Source organism: Sinohyriopsis cumingii, chromosome 13 (assembly GCF_028554795.1).
Source record: "Sinohyriopsis cumingii isolate HCF-2022 chromosome 13, ASM2855479v2, whole genome shotgun sequence".
Lineage (NCBI taxonomy): Eukaryota > Metazoa > Mollusca > Bivalvia > Unionida > Unionidae > Sinohyriopsis > Sinohyriopsis cumingii.
The window spans coordinates 39375028-39396748 of NC_142973.1; the positions used below are offsets into that span (position 1 = coordinate 39375028).

The 21721-nt window shown below is 35.1% G+C and overlaps 1 protein-coding gene across 1 annotated transcript; it reads right to left on the reverse strand.

Moving 5' to 3' along the window:
• Positions 1–310: 310 nt before the first annotated feature.
• On the reverse strand, positions 311–20064 carry LOC149785251 (uncharacterized). The gene is made up of 6 exons (XM_089979894.1): positions 19758–20064; positions 15699–15827; positions 11435–11643; positions 10346–10498; positions 1192–1345; positions 311–459 (listed from the first exon to the last, which is right to left on the reverse strand). The coding sequence occupies exons 1-6, from the start codon at positions 20062–20064 to the stop codon at positions 311–313; spliced, it is 1101 nt and encodes a 366-aa protein (XP_089836020.1).
• Positions 20065–21721: the final 1657 nt, after the last annotated feature.

The window sequence follows — 21721 nt, forward strand, 5'->3', positions numbered from 1 at the left end:
TCGCTCATTCGTTCGTTTGTTTTCCTTTCAAGTTTGTGCACCTCTTATACTATAACAGCGGAAGTAATATTAGATCTGAGCGACAGGCGCTAACGGCGTTGAAAGGAATGAATTTGTGTATATTCAAGCACCCATATAAATGCGTTTAACAATAGGTATGTAGTTAAGCCGTAAGTTAGGTAGGCATTTTGATTGGTAAACACATAGAACTATCATGAAGGACATAAAAAAGAAAATATAGCAAATATGTGATATGCTGTTATTAAATGACGGGATTTTGAACTGTAAGATATTGAACAAGTTCGATAAATTAAAGCATGGTGGATCTTTTACCCCCACTATAGGTGTGATCATTAGCAGGTCCTCCTTCAGTGTTATTTGATTTTCCAATTTGCCATTGTATTAAGCTTCCCTCTTCGTGCCGCCACCCACATGTACCATTTTCAAAGTCACAGTCGGCTGGGAGAAAAGATTCGTATTATTGCAATAAAAACTATTTCTCATCGTCCATTTCATGTCCTTGTATGATTGACGTATCATTGTGATTATAATTAATTTTAGTAATAATAATAATAATAATAATATTATTATTATTATTATTATTATTATTATTATTATTATTATTATTATTATTAATGTTGTAATCATGATCATCATGATCTAATAATCCAATAATCACATATGTCATTTCATTATATAATTACATTATCATACATCCCTTTCAACATATATAACAAACTTATTTTGCAATAGTAGTCCATTGAAAAGTATACGTTTTGGTATCTTCTGAAGTGACTAATAATGCTTTACATAATTTAAGTATCTTAAATTAGTCCGTTTTTCACAGTCGTTTCAAATTATATATGCTCTATTTACATACGTATTAAAGTATCTAAATACGATGCATACCAAGCGCACTGGAAAAATATTTCCGAATATGAAAGTCAGACATGGATGACATTCATTCATATAGATATCTGTTGGATTGACATTTGTTTCCTTTTATTCTTTTGTACAGGTAAATATCAACTAAAATGGTAATTTCCTCGCCAAATGATTAATCCAAATATAGAGGTAATTGATTCAAACACTAAACACAGGGACATGTGAACCATTATTTGGGGATGATCTTTGTTGCTTCTATTTAAGTACTGGTAAAACCATATAATGCATTTGCATAACACAGGCTACCTGAATGTAGTGTACTTCCTATTACATCAAATCGTAACGATATATGATTCTGCCACTCTTGAGGATTGATCCGTATGTACTGGGCTTGGATTGGACACGGTAGCTCATTTGTCACAGAAGTATTTTCTTCTCCTTGAGTGTTCCCTAGAAATATCTAAAAGCAAAAAATATTAACTAAGGTACATAACATAAATAACATCAATATATGTTTTGACAGTGTTACTTACTTCATTTCACAATCCTATTTTATAATATCCAGGTTATGTGGGCTTTAAGGTTTCATTAACCATAATATATGATACTGTCAGGAAACTGACTCAATATCAAACATACATAGACATGACAGTAATCATAATATAGCGTGTCTTGAGCGATATCATAAGCCACGTCCATTTGTTCGTACGACAAATGTCTACAAATGTTGCAATCCAAAACGTCTAAATGGTAAGATTTTAGGAGTTTTGATATGTTTTGTCTTCAGATCTTCAAGTCGTTATAAAGGTACTGGTCTACTTTAGAAAACTACAATCTGATTTTCTTCACCAGAGTGCCTAAATTGTTCTATGTTACACACCAAAAAACAGACAAGAAAATAAGAATGTTAAGGGACGGAGATTTACAGGTTACTTTCAAAGATGATAACAGTGGCATATATAGCTGTAAAAGTGCATTTGTTGTATCAGTACAGAATGAAGAAGGCATCAGTTAAACACCGTAGCTTCATTGAACCTTATACACTTTCCACAGAGGTACCTGAAAGCTGCTTTTGTTTTGTCCATGACCTTGACCAAAGTTCTTCATCAGACCAACAAAATCTTCCTCGATTCAACAAATTGTGTATGCTGAACATTTTTCTTCCCAGGCTCCAATGACTTTCGTAGTGGCCAATCTCTCTTTATGCAGTGGAAATCTCTCGCACGACAAACCGTTCGCAGTAAACAGTATCAGACCAAGCAAGAGATCAAGAACCTTCAAATCGCCACAAAGCTGCCACTGATTATCGTCATAGTTTATGCACCTCAAAAGTTGTTTCATGTTTTCATAGGTTTCATATGGACTCCATGACTAAATGGAATTGATGGCAGAACATTGCTATTACGCTGAAATACAGATTTAAGACTCGTATTCGATGAACCAATGAATAGTCTCCACCCACCTGGATCATGAACGATGTTGATTGCTGCCATCGCACCATCGATGCTATTGCAGGCTACAAGTTCGCCTTCCATGAAGAAGAATGGGAGAAGATACTTCTGACGGTCAGGGAACATGGAAACCCAGACATCACCTGTCAGGAGATTACAATGCTGTAATCTGTAGCCAAAGCAGTTCTGCCTTACTCTTGGATAGTTCGATATCCCTGACAAGATCATTCACCTTGTAGTATGAGGTGTGATTCAGATGAGGAGTTTGGGAGAAAATGTGTGTCATGTGGCATTGATGGTTCAGGACTAGAAGTTTCATCCTCGTCCTTTTTCTCGTCTGACTCAAGGAAGAATGATCCTGGTGCATCAGGAACCGGAAGTCCTTCTCCTTATGGTACTGGGCGTATACATTATGGAATGTTTGGATAATACACAGTCCACTTATTCTTTGACACACCTTTCCGAACTGGAAACACCATGCAGATGTAACATGTGCTGGTATGATCAGTTGGCTCTCTCCAAATCTGCAAAAGGCATATATGTCTCTTTCCTGTTCAACCACTGGCGAAGATTCGTTGTACGAGTGCTGCAGTCTATATGCCCAACTCTTGTCCTGATCTTAAATTTTGCAATCAAAATAAAGGTGATATGCTTTCTTATCCATAGAGGTTAAACTGCGCTTTGTGATGTAAACGTCACTTCACCAAAAATATAGTAGAAATTATCTACATTGTTCTCACCAGTAAGAGGCATCTGTGCTCACTTTGGCTAAACAGAAATGTGTTCCTTTGCAAAATCAAACAGACAAATAAGAGCGCACGACACTGTATGAATTCTAAAGCTGATATAGGGCAATTTCGTAAGCAGAGTGATGTAAGCTTAGTTATGATTGCATCGTCTACGAATAACATTATGCAATTTATGTCATGTATGACGCAACAAATATTAAGTAAGGTTCATAATATAAATAGCATCAATATATGTTTTGACAGTGTTACTCGCTTCATTTCACAATCCTGTTTCATAATATCCAGTCTTCAGAATGCATCATTTATTGTTTTGAATAAAAAGCAAGTACTGTCCATTCCCAGTGATATATTTATTTACTGATTCAGTCAAAGATGCATTTTAGTCATTTCTGGTTTAAACAGAGGTCCCTTTCTTTTATGACTAACTTATCATCCACCATTCTCAAGTCAATGGTCGTATTTACTGACTCAGTATCATATCTGTAAAACTAGAGCACATATACAATTGTAAGCATCACTTTAGTTCAAAGTGACCCAAAATTAGTAATACAAAATTTACTGCATTTATTTCGGTAGCATTTTTACTGTAGTGCAGTGTAATTAATTCATTGTTGTTTCCGTATTCATATTTAAAATATTTTTATGCTAATATCAGTATGCAGATGTGTTTAATGGTAATTTCATCTTAATTTAGGAGGAGACGATTGTTTGGAATATTCATTGGAAATGTATGGTGTTCATTGAACTAAAATAATATTCTTTGATTATTGTGAATTGATTCAGAGGAGTTCATATGCCACTGTGATAGATCAAAACTGTTGGCAGACCGGAATAATATTCGTTCGAAACATTCGATTCTTTAGAACTTGCGATAGAACATTGGAATTATCGTAGATTTAATTCATAATACTCTAAGTTCCTGTTAAAATTTGATTTTTATAACTTTCATAATTAAATGATTTGTTCAGTTTTACAAAACTTGCTGGTTTTGCTTACTTCTTTTTCTTAGTTTATGACCATTGAGTCGTAACAATTGCATAAATTGTCAACAAAAAAAAAACAATTAAGAAATGGTGGGTGGGGTGCAAAACTACAATTTTTCTACTTACAAACCTTGTTTCGTATTATATATTATCGAATGGGTCATGTATTAAAATGGTTTTAAGCTTGCTGTCTTCAACTAAAACATAACAGTTTCATATAACAGTTCCATACACTGAACCCATTTTCGGCGTCAAGCTTAAAACAACAAATTTATACCTATTTCAGATTATTCTTGAAATGGCTACAATAAGAGAGCTATAAAAAAAAACTTTGGATGCAAACATCTCAAACTAAGACATGATGTCAACAATATTTAACATTCAATAATTTTTACAATAATAGAGGATGTGCTCAGACAAATCTGTTTGCAGAATGATATGGAAATTACAAAACATTCTTTAAAGAAAATGGCACCGTACAGTCAACTAGGAAGATTCAAATAATAAAATCCATCATAACGATCGTGTGGTTGTGATGCAAATAAATCATGAACGTACTTGTATTACATACGCCAAAGATAATTTTTAAAAGAACTGTCAATAATAAGACTTCAGCAGAATAGCAATAAAATATGTTTTCACCTAAATAATAAAGAATACAAAAGACATAAACTAAACAGGATAAGCATGTAAGTGAAAATATTATTGGTACTATGAACATTATTTATTTTAGATAGGGCAGATGCTATTGAAGAAAGATGTACTTTTATAGTGAGTTATATACTGTGATACAATAATGAACAACAAAAGCAAAACCAGATCTTCATCAGTAAATAAATAATAAAATGTTGTATAGTATCGAAAAGATAGTCAAATGATTTATTTGATTTAAAACCAACGTTACAAATGGAAACAGATCCATTTAAAACTAAAATACACTAACGACAAAAGACGGGTGTGGATCAAAGATTTTAGCCTTAAAAGATGAATATAAAATAAGGAAAAAGGGTTTATTAATAAAGAAAACTAAGCCTTCTGATGAATCCAGACGGTATTAATAAAAGCGTGTTGAGTACTTGTGTTATAATTCATATTCAAGTTAAGACGATTACACGAGTAATCACAGCAATATTATAGATTTAAAAAAAAAAAACTTTCATCAGAATTAAAAAGCAGTAGTAAACTTCTTTCGACTTCAATATGATCCGTAAACCATAGCAGAGATTTTCGCTAAAATACTCAAACCCCAAAGATAACAAATTAAATCAAGAAATCAGGAACGTATTCATGTCTTATTAGTACTTTTAGTAATGCAATATCTGGAAAGGAAACTTATTTTATTGCAGTGTATTTGAATTAAATGAATGTTTTGCTTATTTGAACGTCTGAAAATGCAACTAACTTTTGCAATATAAAAACGAAAGAAATATTATGTAATAGAAGACAATAATTAGGACTGATATCAAAGAATGCACGTAAATAATGTTCGCTATGGTAAATGTTGCAACTTGCATTTGCTATCTTGCATTCACCATTGAAGCATGACAGCAGAGTCACACGTTTAAAGGCGGAACGATTCTTAATGATTTAGAAATCGTAGAAAATAACTTTTACATAATCCATCCTGATGGAACGGATTAACAAAGAACGAAGCTTGAGAAAATCTAAAGAATTACTGTTGAAAAAAGGTGGTGTTCTTTGGAAACAGTGCATAAATATAGCGAACATGCCTTGGTTACTCATTGCATGAAGCATTGGGATGATGTGTTTGCTTTGTTTGCATCTATTCACTAAGAAGATAATATAACAATTGAAGAGGCTAGACAAAGAACTAATTGTAAAAACCCTCTTAGCGCAAAATTGCTACGGTGTTATTCTTTATAATGCATACGGGGTATTGTTTGCAATAAAAAATATAGTTTAGAAAGTTGATCAAAGTGGCATCTAAATCACAAGACACTGGAATTATTCATATACAATGTATGTAGAGAACTTACAAATACCGTTTAACTTTGAAATATTAGATAGTGTAGTTTATGTCTTTGTACTCTTTCGCTACATCTGAAATTCAGCATAACAATTACAAAGCCTCAGAAGTTATAAAAGGTGGCAATAAGGATTGTGTACTGGAAACGGTTCAGTATATGATACACTTACTTCATTTTTAATGACTCACTGAATTATTGAGGACGCATACATGAAACAGCCGCTTTCATTGGAGATTATACCGCAACCATAATTAATGTTTCAATAGCCTCAATAGCCATAGAGGTCATCCCACATATTATACATTTTCAAGATTGCGAAGAAACACAATAAAATGCCTAAGCTACAAAATTATTTCTTCGATGAACATCAAACACAAAGAATATAACTCAGTGACATAAATGTCAATAACATTTACACCCAAACATTACGAATCTCTATTCATCTGATATATATATATATATATATATATATATATATATATATATATATATATATATATATATATATATATATATATATATATATATATATATATATATATATATATATATATATATATATATATATATATATACGTGATCATAAATTGCATGGTACAAACTTTAAACTTATCAGATGATCATTTGCAAACTAAAGAGCAAGATATGCTCAAAGAATGAAAGATTCGGAGAGTCTTCAACGCGAGGAGACGAATGCAATTCATACCGTGTTTGAACAAAGCCATTTAATTCACGACTGGTTAAGCAAGACTATAATGCAATGCATAATTTGTTTAAGAAAGCCGTGTCATTTGTGATTGCAATTAGCAAGGTAAGAATGCAATCTATGTTGTTTTTGAAGAAATCTATATAATCGACAATTGCATGAAACATGAAAAAATGCAATGCATCGAGAAATCGACATAATCGACCATTGCATAAAGCAAGACATGAATACAATCAACAATCTATAAAAGCCCTACATTTCATGTTTGCATGAAGCAAGACCTGAATGCAGTCCACAATCTGTTTTAAAAAATGCTCTATATTCAATTATTGCGTGAAGCAAGACAGAATGCAATGCCTACAAAAATCCTTATAATCGACGATTGCACAAACCAGACATGAATGCAATCCACACTCTGTTTAAATAAATCTCTATATTTCATCATTGCATGAAGCAAGACAGAATGCAATACAGTGTGTGTTTGAAGAAAGCTCTAAATTCCATGACTGAATGAAACGATTCACGAATGCAGTGCATCGTGTGTTTGAAGAAAGCCCGATATTTCATGACTGACTGAATCAAGACAAGAATGCGATCGATGGTGTGTTTGAAGAAAGCCATATTATTGACGGTCGCATGAAGCAAGAGATATTCTAAAAAACTAAAAAGAACAAACAAAGCAACCATTTCATTGAACTTGAGTATCAGTTGAACAACAGACAATACACTTACTGACGTTGTCCGATTCAACGTCATATTTCTCTGTCTCACCGTTTGAGGGCACTTTACTGATTTTCAATAAATTATTAATTGCACTAATTAGTCATAGATTGCTGAAGTTCAAATACGCTTTCTTTTAATCAGAATTAGATAGATTAAAATGAGACAATTGCAAGATAGTAATAATAATAATAATAATGATAATAACAATAATAATTATAGTAATAATAATAATAATGAGGACTTTGCATAGCGCCTAATCTTTGGAAGCTCTAAGTGCTTTACAACATTAAACAACACCAATATCATAAAAAACATATATAATGATATGATTACAAAAACAAACATCACAAAATTAGAAAACATAAAAAACATGATGAAAATAATTAAGGTAGGAAACATTATTAGGTTTTTAAGTTTGTTCTTGCAGTCGAAATAAGTGAGTTTTAAGAGCACTACTAAATGGGATCACGGTGTCTTTGTGTCTAAGTTCAGTGGGCAATTCATTCCACTTTGCTGAGCCCTGGTATGCAAAAGAAGGTTGTCCATATGACTTCGTTTTGATAGTGTGAATTTGCATTTCAGCTACTCTAAGAGAATTAACTCTTCTTTTATAAACCGAATAGATTGTATCAAATGACCCATTTTCGCATGGTATCTGCATTGAATATTATTTTAACATCATTATGTACTAATCCGCATTGTAGCAAAATAAATCACCCATCGCTACTTTTCTGGTAATATTCTGCGCTATAATTTATTTTCTTCTCGTGCCCACGTGACTGCGGTTAAAATCGTTTCTGTATCAGTCTGCAAATCTCATAACCTCTTGATCCGTTCTAAATTATTGAGAAATAAATCGGCTATTTCATCTGCGTTAATATATGCATGTGAACTAATTAAAACTTTCAGCATTATTATTCTTAAACTTTCTGTGAGAATCCGTAATGAGACCTTTATCAATGCATGACAAGTAGTTTTATATTGTCGTTCTTTTTTCTGCTGTTATTAACTTCTTGTTCAAAACAGTGATGTGCTTTAAACAAGGGATATGAAAGTTTTATATACTCTCTCGAGATCTCTAATTCAGTATAAAACTTACAAAAGAACGAAATTTATAAAAGGCGCTAATTTTGATTACTTCATCTTCAACGAGACACTGCATCAATATGGATGCAGAAATGGAATAACTTGCCTTTGCGAATGTACCACAACAAATAATTTATATTCCAATAGTCTTAATAAGCATAGAAGACCTCCCAAATATGATATGGATGTAACGATTGTAAGGATGTATGATAATTTAATGACACTGCAAAGCATGTCTTCGACAGACCACAAAAATATACAAAAGACAGTGGTCATTTAGGAGTCAGTAAGACTTATCACAAAATCTGGAATCACTTTAATTGGCTAAAACTTAAAAGTGATGTTTACAAGTATTGTTGATCTTGTCACACTTGTCAAATGTTAAGAAAACCCAAAAAAAGATACATAAGGTACATGTGCAACCGATTTTCGCATCTGACGAACAATTTAGTAGAATAATGATAGACTGTATCTGTCCCTTCGCATAAGACAAAGCCTGGCAAGTTATCATTGTAGACGATCCTAAATTCGTCCACCAAATTCTCAGAGGAAATTAAAAGTAAAACAATAGTCAAACTTTGTTATTTTATTTACACCTTTTGGGCTTCCCAAATCAGTCCAATCTGATAACTGGTAATATTTTATGTCTGGGATTTCCAAACAAGTTAAACACAAATTAGGCATTCAACAGTTTAAGTATTCTGCCTAATAATCTGAAGGACAATTGGCTTGAGAAACAGTTCATGAACGTCGAAGAATATAATTCGGTCATTGAAAGAATGTAAACGACTTAGAATATATTTTTAATACTCATGGGATTAGGAACATAACAACTTTGTCATAAAAATGTTAAAGAAGTGTCTTGTTAGATCAGTGAATTTAGTGATTTTTTATGCGATTGAATACAATATCGGACAGTAGTGACTTTGGTGTAAGCAGTTTTCGAAATTCAGAAATTATGAATAATCTGGACCTGAAACTTTCACATCTGCAATAACAAGATAAACAGGAACAAATAAAATCTACCATGACGTTGAACCAATAGATTCTACACCTATGGAACAGCATCGTCACAGGATGCATCCGTGCAGCAGGATTGTTTGAAAACAAAAAAATTCAATATTTGCTGGAGAACGATTTTATATCAGAAGTAACCCGAGTTCACCTTGTATTTGTGTGCCTACTCCAGATAATACATTCTGTATGTATACCGACTATAGAAAGATCAACAGCGTCACCAACCTATAGACATTATTCCACAATCGCAATGAAATATTTTAATATTCGCTATCAGTGAATTCCCTTACTTTCGATAACATAATGAAACCAAACGCAGAGAATGTAAAGGTTAATTTTGATGTCGCAGGAAAACGACTTTGATCTTAGACACATCAAGGGAGAAGATAATTTGTTTGCAAAATTCCCTCTCGCGTGTGTATATATACCATATTGCTTTCTCTATAGTTTGAGTGACTAAATCCCCGAATTCTTTTGTGTTTTGTTCCCGTTGAAATTTAATGGCGATGATCTTGTATTTCATTTCTTTAAAACAAAATCGGTAAATTTATCTTGTTATAAGTTTAGATAACGTTCAGACATAACGGACGCAGTTGATTTTTATGTGTTTCAAGGCGTCGTTCACGACGCACGAGTGATTCATTTTCGTGCTGTTTACTTGATATAAATTAAGAATGAGTATGCAACAGTTCTAATGATAATTCATTTGGAACAAATGAGGAATGAGAGAAAGTATGGAATCCATATCGAATCTTACCATGTCCTTGTCATTGTGATCCTGAATGGGATTAAATGAAAAACCGTCAACGCTATATAGCACTTTGTACGCTTTTACAAACTGAATGAAATATTTGGGATCCCTTCCTTTTGTTGTGACAGCTGTTACAGACTGGGCATTTGTCATGTTCACCTACAAAATTGATAAATGTCAGATCAGTCAGTTGACACACAAGCAGAAGAACTCATAACATAATATCTGATGATGTCTTATTTGCATCGAGGAACGCCTTCAACAGTACTATCAGCACCTCATTAACAGTATTTACTTTGTTGATCTTGACGGCGTAAAATTGAATCATTATCATCGGTAATGAAACATTAAATTTACTAATGACACAACATTTGTCGTTGTACGAAAGAAAACGTGGCAAAATATTTCGTATGTGATTAATAAGGATAGTTACTAGAAGCAAGAATTTCTACAACAATTTAACTGTATAAACGAGAGTTATCATTGTAAAAGAAAGGCATTTTCTGAACGTAGGTTTATAGAGTGTAAGATGGAGATCCATTGATCAATGGTATCAATGGAAGATACTTAAATTAGATGTAACCAGTCGATGAATAGCTGAGTTTTATGAATGGATCTTCTGTGTGCTACCTCCATTAAAAAATAATATGCCTACGTATGAAAAGATAAAAACGGTATGGTCATTTAAGATTTGAAAGGTTAAATATATGCAGTCCAGTAACAATGATATATAAATGTTCCTTTCCTGAAGCGAAAATATTGCACCAATGGTACTTATTTTATCATGTGCAATTGTCTCCTAACAATTCTTAAATCGTGACCTCATATGAAATTTATAGGTTGAATATGCTGAATTTCGGTTGCATCGTTAATTCATTCGTCGGCAAAATATTTTTCAGTGCCTGTTACTCAGTTGAACATTATACTCTATGGTGAAGGCAAAATATATGTACTGATCAATTTAAAACGCACTTAGAAGAATAAATTTAAACATTTTATGGAGCTGCCTTGGCGTGGAAATTTTATACCGAGTCCATTCCAGTGTATCCCGTCATATTGTAAAGTACTATTATGCCTCGCATAACGTGGACTCACCTGAATAAACTGCTGCTTGTCGAGGTACTTAGCGGCCCAGCAACCACAACGAACAGTCGTGGAAGCTACATGATACTCCTGCGAATCAAGTCGAGCCAACCATGGCGCATGGCTATCGCCAGGTTCGTCATGACTCGAAGATGCCGTAAAATGGTCATTAGGAATCACATCTGGGCCAGAAATAATATAGTTACCGCGCCCTAGGAACCCTAAAATTATGAAATGTATTCATTAAGTGAATGTATATTATTAAGGTTGACACTACTGCAATTGGCACCTGGCGTTTTATTGTCATTTTGCCAATGTATATATTTATTCAAATACATGTAAAATATTGAGGATACTACGTAACACACTACTACGAATGATATCCGATGTCATAATGCCTTTGACACTCCATAAGAAATTGTGTTAAACATCATGCGAATGTGAAGTGATAAATGAAGAGCAATCCAATGCACAGTAGCGAAATCCTGCACTAGCCCGCTAACCACTACAGTGACATCAATACAATTCCTGGAGGAGAATGTGTTCTTGAACAACATTTTTCATCTGAAGACTTGAATCACAAAAGTTGGTGAGTTACGTTACAAACGCACACCAACAATGAACATATTCAAACCAGTCATTTTTAATACTTTTCTTAATAATCAGTCAAATACTTTATTATGACTAGCACGGAACTTTGTACAGGAACATACCCTTGCATTACGAATGAACATAAATCTAGAGGGTTTGGATGCATCGTATAGCGTTACTTGCTGCTTATGGTTTTGGTCCTGTCTTTTTCAAAATACTGCTCTCTCTTCACACTCTAACATACAGAGAGCGCCTGCAATGGGTGCTCTTATACTCCCAATTCTCAGGCTGTGTATTTGATGGTACTTACATTTACGGTACTTATATTATAGTGTTAATTATGTCCAGATAGTCACAATACAAATGAACGTTATCAGGAAACTGTCAAGTGTAAGAAAGCAATCTTCGATTGTGGGTGCATCTAAATATGTCAGCCTTTATTCTTACATTTTTATCGTTCCAAATAAGGAAATCATATATTAAATGTTTTTTGGAATTTATACTAAAGTTTCTAGACAATAAGACTTATGCCACATAAAGTCATACTATTAAATGTTTTATAAGCTTTTTCATGTTAGACATATTGAAGCATACAGACAGTTTAATTCAGTTATATATTGTGTGGAATAAATGATAAGAAAGGTTCGATTTTTATGTCTCTAATGCGATTATTTATGTCATAGATATTATAGTATTTTAACGTGGCCTTTGCTCTTGAATAGTATTATAGATCGTTCTTATTAAAACAGGTCTTGATGTGTAAGGAAGTCGGGTCAAGTATATGTATGCGTAATGTATATAATTCTATTTTGCAACTAAACTTCTTTCAACACACCACACAGTTACTGTATTTTGAATCCCGGTAATGGAGGCAATTCAGACACTGGTTCGATATACGGTGCGGATTATCTCGGTGTGTCAGGTCAATGCTGGCTCTGGACGAAAATCCACGGGAGAGGAAGATTAACTAGAGATCCTTCAGCCTGCTGATGAGTTGACTAAACGAGATATTTCTCAAACATTTGTCGAGTGTTCAATTGGGAATCTTTATTGTCACAGCTCAAAAACAAACGATTACAGTGGAAGAATGAATAAGAAGACATGACGGAAAAGCATGTGTACAAGAGCCAAACAGCCAGGAGAACAACGAAAACAGCCTACTAGGATATTATTTGGAAAAAAAATATTACATTATGCACATGTCTGTCGCGTCAAATAGATGTATAATTCGACTTAGAAGCTAAGATCTTTCGTAATAATAATATTTAGTTTATGTATCTTAATGACACAAAACAATTGTATGCTTCAAGATACGCTGGTGACGCTGCTGTCTATTTTCCAGGCATATATTGAAAATTTATATTTGTTCTTGACACAAGAGCGACAGTTTTGTTTTTGTTTCAAAGAGGATGCAATTCAGTTGGTGGCATATTTTACGTCCTTTTTGACAAAGATGCAAGGAAAACCAGCCTTACCAAATCCCGACTAGCTTCAAGTACAGTGAAACAGTGAGGTATTTAAACAGATGATCATTTTTGCTAAATTATCTGCTAACATGGTATTAGTTCTGTTCGATACATTTTTGGTCTTCGTATTGTTTTGGTATCGCTACATATTAATTCTGCTTTGCTGACACGATTAATTACCATTCAAAATTGGTGCTGAAACAGGTAAATTCATATTAAAGATACTCTCGTTTGAACAAAAGACTATAGTCACTCTGAGAAAAGAACTAAACTTTAGTATGTTTTGTTTTGAATTTGAAATACGGCAATGACGAAAGCTCATTTGATGCATTGTGTTATAAAACAAAAGTAAACCTGCAAGTATTCAAGTATTCAGTTGTGGCTATAAAACCAACAAGAAATAAAAAACAATGTGTCCCAAAAAGAGACACACGAGCCACATGTCATAACGAACAGAGACATCAGATCAAGAGCTGTTAAAATGGACCAAGCTTGTTCTTGAAAACGAGGTTGAACATGCATCAAATGATAAAGAATAACGCAGTGCGGAATAAAATTAGAAACACATGAAAGATGTGAAAGCAGTTCAAGCAAGGACGACTTGTACATAATGTGCTGCAATAACAAGAGAAATAGAACAATGAATAATGTCAAAGAAGCAAATCAAGTCTCACTAGTTGAGCACCGGACGAAATAGGCCTCTAAAATAGTGCCCACAGTGACAAGGACTTACTCCTCATCTAGTGTACCCAATATTGATGCAATTAATGGCATTTTTGAGATCGATGAAATGAAAGAGGTCGAACTCTTGTAGGAGTAACCTATCAAGTAAAACGTTCGTAACTTCAGTTTCACTGGCTGACCTGAAGGACGTTTGACTTTTGTGTACATTTTTTTATCAACTTTTAATATTCATGAGCTGTGTCGCCACATGTGAGAAGCTCTAGTTCGATGTGAAAGACGTGTGACCAGTCAGACGCATAGCTTGATTACCCATTGAGTATCAGGGGAGATATGCATAGTAACTCCGTTTGTATGTAGGATAGAAATGGTATAGATTAGAACTACTAGACAAGGTATAGGAAATATCTACATCAGAAATGACTGCACAATGTTCATCGGAGTTGTTGCGATCTTCGCTGATTGCTGTTCAAGAAAATATTAATAATAGCCTGTAAACCAGAAGACATGAGCCGCCAAATCTGATTGTCTGAGAGCACCGTAGTTACCCCATGACTCAAAGTACAGCAAGTACGGGTTAAGATAGAATTTCCGATGCCAAGGTTGCTTGAAATATTCATGAGCTCGTTGCTTATGAAACTTTACGAATTGCATCGCTGTTGTGATAGCCATTTCCAACTTTTACCTGACTGTGAAGGTATGCATGAATTCTCAATGACTTTGTCTGGAGGCAAAAATGTGAGCAACCAGAAAATGTATGTCAGGGGTGATAATTTCATGAGGCCGAATATGTCCGCAAGTGAATGCATGTGAATGGTCCAACAATTTATTGCTATTTCTTTCTCTCACAATTATGATTTCATCATATCCAATGTTTATCAGCTTCACATATATATTTCTAAAGGCCGTACTATATCCCTACATGCAAACGAATTCAGCAAAGAGTAATCCACAATGGGGAATGCAATGGATATTAACTCGACTGCATTTTAACGGTCTTCTTATTTGAGTGAACACAATCATCATTAGTATGGTGTAATGAAAATAATTTGTAGGATTTTCATGCAAAGATCATCTCATTCAGTGACCTTTGTATGATCAACAGCTGATTGAACCCAAGTCTTCATTCTCGACCGTTGAACATCAAACGTCTCAAGATGAGTAGCCGGAATATTACTAGTCGATCCTTATCTGTACTATATAACCATTGTGTCTTAATGCTCGTCATAAAATAAGTATTTAATGTTTACATAACTGTCAATCAGATACTGAAACGTTATTTGCTATATGTTCCACATTTTTCATTTCTATCTGCACATATATGAAAAATATAAACCGATATACTGATATTTTTGCATGTTAAAATACAAACGTTCCGATCATGCCATTCGTCACTTGTCTATATGTGACTACTAAGGTTATAAATGCAGGAAGAGAGCTAAAACAAAGAAATTGATATATCTTTCAGTTATGGGAATTGTAGCTGGCTAAACCTGTGTTGTGTTGCACAATTGTTGCTGAAAACATCAGTGACTTACTGGGTACGCATGCGTACTCTGCCAGTGAATAGCTGTGGTTCCGGAAGCAAACACAAAGACCGTCTCTGCATTCAGATAACTGCTCTAGACATTCCTGGTTTGAAGAACAGGATTTTCCAATCGTGTCCGCTGTAAAAGATTAAATACTAAATTGAGCCTAAATAAATATCAGTAAGATCACTTTCTGGACAAATGCATGATCAAGAAGACAACATTGATTGATAACATATCTTTTCAACAAGATTTCTTTCATGAGGACTCTTGTTTCGTCATACTAATCTAATCTTCCCTCTACCAAAACGAATATATGAACATTCTGTAGACATACTTAATATGCATATTAATAAGTCGGGTAACAAATTAAATCAATATTAATGACATACTAACTTTCATATAATTAACATTGAAACATATTATGATGTGATGATTACACGCCATACTAATTTATTAAACCTAAATTCTAAGATTTATATTTTCCACTCGATATATTTGATATCGATATTGATCATATTTGATTTTACCTTATTGGATATTTATTCTAAATAAGGTTAAACATGTACTTACGCTCGACTGAAGGGAACACCACATGCGCACTTCACATTTAAGCGTCATCTCTTTAAAGGTCTAAAGTGACAGTCAATGAAAAGAAAAGAATACAGAAATTTTGTCCATAAGAGGCCGGTCAAATGATGTTAGTTTGCACAGGTTGCGTTATTAAACAAAATTCATCAAATCGAGACATACATTTAGGAATGTTTGTTGTCATACCTAAAGATTAACAAGGGTACCAAAGAATAATGTAGAGAGAAAGAAGAAAATATAGAACGAAATTATTCCCATCTCAGGCTGGAAAGTGTTTTCTGGTTCTGAAATATTGAACGTTTCAAAGTTTTGAATGATAGACAATAAAATACATACGTTTACATGTGAAGTTGATCTGTGACCAGCTCTCGTTGTGAAGGCACGCACTCACAGATTCCGTCTGATCGAGTTGCTTAAATCTTTCATTACAGACGTATTTTATACGACTGCCATTAGAATAAACATTTCCCATGATAATAGCATTCGCCTTCTGTGCTGGTCTTCCGCAAGCTGAAATTTTTAAATCCAAAAATGTATTGCCTAATTTATTTTACCAGTTATAACCTGATCATGAGGAACACTGTGTATACACGGAGAGAACACAGAAATGGCGTTTAAATGGAGCATAATATGAAAACGGTGAATGATCATTAATTTATACGACATACTGTTACATGTATTGCATTTTCGCTGTGGATTGATTATTGTGATTTCTAGTATTTCAATGCAAAGGGAGTTTGAAAATTATAATAGTAAAGAAATAATGCAAAAGGAATTGTTTATATATACATTTTAAAGACTCGATCTTTTTGTACTTCTGCAAACAGCCGATACTTCTCCCTAATTCCCATCCGCATTGTTTGTCTCTCATATTCTAAAACATGACATATTCATGACAGATCTTTACAGTAATAGGAAGTATAGAACAATGTATACAATTACATACTTTTAAAGGACACAGATCACATTCTGATGAAAGAATGACTAAAAATCTAATGTCTCATATCCGCTGATCGGCGCGTTAAAAGAGAAACAGGAAGAAAAGGAAGGAAGGCTTTGGAAGGATGTCGTTATCGAAGATTATATATATATATATATATATATATATATATATATATATATATATATATATATATATATATATATATATATATATATATATATATATATATATATATAATGGTAGTCTCTCGAGTCGAGGAAGACAAGTTGTGCGATCTCATTCAACGGTGGACGCGCATGTGGCTCCTGAGTCCAAGTTCATATGCACACTGGCGGTTGCAGGTGGGGCATGGGACACCTGTGGTTGGTGGTATTTGTGATACAGTTCTGTGACGTTTCTCCCGAGTGTCAGCAAGACGCTGGCGGCGGTCATCCTCAAAGGTGGAAGAGCGCTCGCCAATGGCTTCTGTCTAAGGCAGCGAGCTCGAGCTGGCGGGGTTGGAGGTCTGTCCATTTGATGTTCATCTTCAGGTTGTCTTTGTACCTCTTATGAGGGCGGCCTTGGTTTCGGTTTCCCTGGGCTAGCTCGCCATAGAACAACTGCTTTGGGATTCTGCTTTGATCCATGCGGATGACATGGCCAGTCCAACGAAGCTGGGCCTGGATTACTTTGGCTTCGATGCTTGTTGTGTTGGTTCGTTCAAGGACTTCCGGGTTGGTGATTCGGTCCTGCCACTTAATCCGCATGATGGATCTCAGGCAGCGCTGACGGAATTGTTCCAACTGACTGATATGTCTTCGGTAGAGTGTCCACGTTTCACAGCCATACAAGAGAAACGTGAGGACAACTGCATTGTACACTTTCATGTTTGTTGACAGGCGTATGTCCTTGTGCTGCAAAACCTTGGTTCGAGGTCCTCCGAGTGCTTGACTGGCTTTTGGATCCTTGCAGTGATTTCTTTGTCCAGGGAGCCGTCACTAGATATTGTGCTGCCAAGGTATTTGTATCTGTCCACATTCTTCAGATGCGTGTCGCCAATGGTGATACAGGGTTGTGAGGGGACAGTGGTTGGGGCGGGCTGGAAGAGGACTTCTGTCTTTCCTAGGCTGATTGTGAGTGCAAATAAGTTGGAGGCTTCAGAGAATCTGTCCATGATTGCCTGTAGGTGAGTCTGTTCATGGGCCATGAGGGCACAGTCATCTACAAAGAGTGCTTCAATGATGAGTCTTTCCAGCGTCTTTGTTTTTGCAGCTAGGCGACGGAGATCAAACACTGATCCATCCAGGCGATACCTAATGTAGATGTCAATGTCAAGGTCACGGATGGCATGGAACAGTACCTGTGTGAAGAAGAGGTTGAAGAGTATCGGAGCAAGTACACAGCCCTATTTGACACCATTAGATATTGGGAATTTCTCAGAGGGTTCACCGTCTGAGAGAATCTCTCCAGTCATGTCAACGTGGAGGAGCCGAATGAGGTTGGTAAACTTCTGAGGACAGCCAAGTTTCTTGAGTACTACCCACAGTGCGTCTCTGTTGACTGTATCAAAAGCCTTTATGAGGTCCACGATGACAGCATACAGATTCATGTTCTGCTCAAGGCACTTCTTTTGGACTAGTCTCACTGCGAAGATCATGTCAACGGTGCTGCGGTCTGGGCGAAAATCACACTGAGACTCGGGGAGGTTATCTTCTGACACTGCCGCAATAAGCCTGTTGAGGATGATGCGAGCAAGTATTTTGCCAGCTATGGACAGCAGGGAGATGTCTCTTTAGTTACTGCAGTCCACACGTGTGCCTTTATTTATATAGACGGTCATTATTTATGTGTCCCTGAGTCGTTTGGCATCTCTTCTTCCGTCCAGATGCTGATTAGCACATCGTGGAATGCCTCCAGAGTCTGTTCACTGAGAGCCTTGTACACCTCCGCTGGGATACCATCCTTTCCAGGTGCTCTGCCACAGTTAATTTGTTTAATGTCCCTCCTCAACTCCTCCATCGTTGGTGGAATATCCAGTTGGTCGTGCGTCGGCTGCTGGGGTATTTGGTCAAAAACAGATTGGCTGACCGATGAGGGCATGTTTAGGAGCTGACTAAAGTGTTCTTTCCATCTTTCCTTAATGCTATTCTTGTCCTTTATTAGTGTAATGCCATCTGCAGCGAGCAAGGGCGCAGAGCTGGACTTTGCGTGGCTGAAGATTGACGTGATGCCGTTATAGAACTCTTTGGAGTTGTTAGTGTCAGCATAGCTTTGCACTTCATCAGCTTTCTTTTCCCACCAATGGTCATGCATCTTGCGGATTTCCCTCTGAGCCTCAGCCTGATAGAATTTGAAGCGGTCTTTTTTGTTGATGGAGTTTGTGTCATTCTGCCAGTCCATGAATGCTTTGTTCTTTCTGGCAAGCAGATCTTCAATGGCATTGTTGTTCTCGTCGAACCAGTCTTGATGGATTCGCTTCTTTGGGCCCAGGGTCTCCATAGCTGTTTCTCTTATCGTGTCCCTAAGCTTGTTCCATTTTTCGGAGGCATTTTCACATATCGGTTCGTTTGTTGACAGCTTGTCATCTAGTCTCTTCTGGAAATTGAGCTTGGTGGAAGGCTGCTGTAGTTTGACAATATTGAAGGCTGTGCGCACAAGTTTAGGACGTCTTAGGTGATGAGGGGCAATGTGCAGCTGTAGGGTAGTTCGGACAAGTCTGTGGTCTGTCCAGCATTCTGCTCCTCGCATGGCCTTGGTGATAAGGACATCCTTGGCATCACGCTGGCGGACTATTACATAGTCGATTAAGTGGCATTGGCGAGATCTGGGGTGCATCCAGGTGTTCTTGTGTTTGTTCGCCATTCTGAACATTGAGTTTGTGATTAGGAGGTTAAATTCTGCGCATTTGCTGAGTAGGAGCAGACCGTTGTTGTTCATTCTGCCGACACCGTCTTTGCCAAGCACACACACACACACACACACACACACACATATATATATATATATATATATATATATATATATATATATATATATATATATATATATATATATATATATATATATATATATATATATATATATATATATATATATATATATATATATATATATATATATATATATATATAGTAGTAGTAGTTTTAATCCGTATTTGTGTCTATTAGACATTAATCCGCATGAACATTTCAACCCCATACTTAAAAATCTTCATTTATTTCCTTTCCCTTAAATCCTGAAGAAACAAAATCTGTCTAGCAGCATGTAGTTATATAACTTGATAGTAACCACAAGATAAATAATTATTAAACAAGATACTGGATATAAGTGTTCTAATTTTTTTACCAGATCGGGGGATATGTTATTTAATAACTATTTTGCCGTACCTGTGAACCTCATAGCGTACAGTTTATTTCTATCGCAATCGTCTGACTGACTGTTCTTGAAAAATTGAAATTGCTCTTTCTAAATGCATATTATTCCATCTCAAAGTTTGGAACGCACAATGTAAGTGTAGAAATCATCTGTCATCTTTTTAATATACTTTTAGAGAATTATATATATATATATATATATATATATATATATATATATATATATATATATATATATATATATATATATATATACAGAGAGAGAGAGAGAGAGAGAGAGAGAGAGAGAGAGAGAGATTACCTGGTTGGTTGAACGGGACGACAGATTTATCAGCGTTTGACGCAATCTTATAGCTATCACATCCTGATATGTCACCATCCTGTAGAAAAAAGAAAATTGAAATGAAACCATAGCTGTATGTCCGTTTAGACCGAGATAATTGTTTGTTTGCAATCGTTTCTTATTCTAGGAAATGGCTTCTTATTTGTTGGATGTTACTGTCCATTTCTAAGAGAGATCCTGATAAATCCATTAAAAAAAAGTAATTTCCCAGCTTTTATCGCCCCAAGTTTAGAAAGCCCAATTTTACATACGCTGTTAGGCTGTTAGGACAACTTTTGTAACCATATATATAACGTTCAATTCCACTGTGAATATCTTCGAATTACCTTTTGATCTGCTACCCAAACAATCTTCCGAATTTCTCCAAACATTTGCAATATCGTGCTTAATGATTATTTATTTACTCCCTAGTTTGTGGTCATGGTATTCCAAATGAGGATTTATTCCCAATGAAACCGGTAGTAGTGAGGCATATAATGATGGTCTCGTATAATATTAATTCTGACATAATGAACAAACGGCCAGCTTTGAAACAGTCACATTTTAAATACAACATCTAACACTCCTTACGGGAGAGTGGTCCAGAGGTTGTAACCTCAGTTTAGTTATTTGTGTCTTAACGATATAAATAATTCATCGACAAATGGAAAAAGAAACAAAATCATGCTAAATAAGGTTTTATGAAATTAGACCTTTATACTCATCTCTGAGACCTCTGGCAAAAAGAAAAGAAACTAAAATATTTCACATTTTTGGAATATAGACAAGTAAATCTAAAGTTTAAAGAAATCCACGCACCAGC

Coding starts and splice junctions, on each gene's coding strand:
- LOC149785251 (XM_089979894.1), bottom strand. CDS start 20,064: ATGGCGAACAAACACAAGAACACCTGGATGCACCCCAGATCTCGCCAA. Junction 1,346..10,345: donor ATCACAATGACAAGGACATG/GTAAGATTCGAT, acceptor TTTTGCTTTTAG/ATATTTCTAGGGAACACTCA. Junction 460..1,191: donor AGGAAGTACACTACATTCAG/GTAGCCTGTGTT, acceptor CTTTTCTCCCAG/CCGACTGTGACTTTGAAAAT.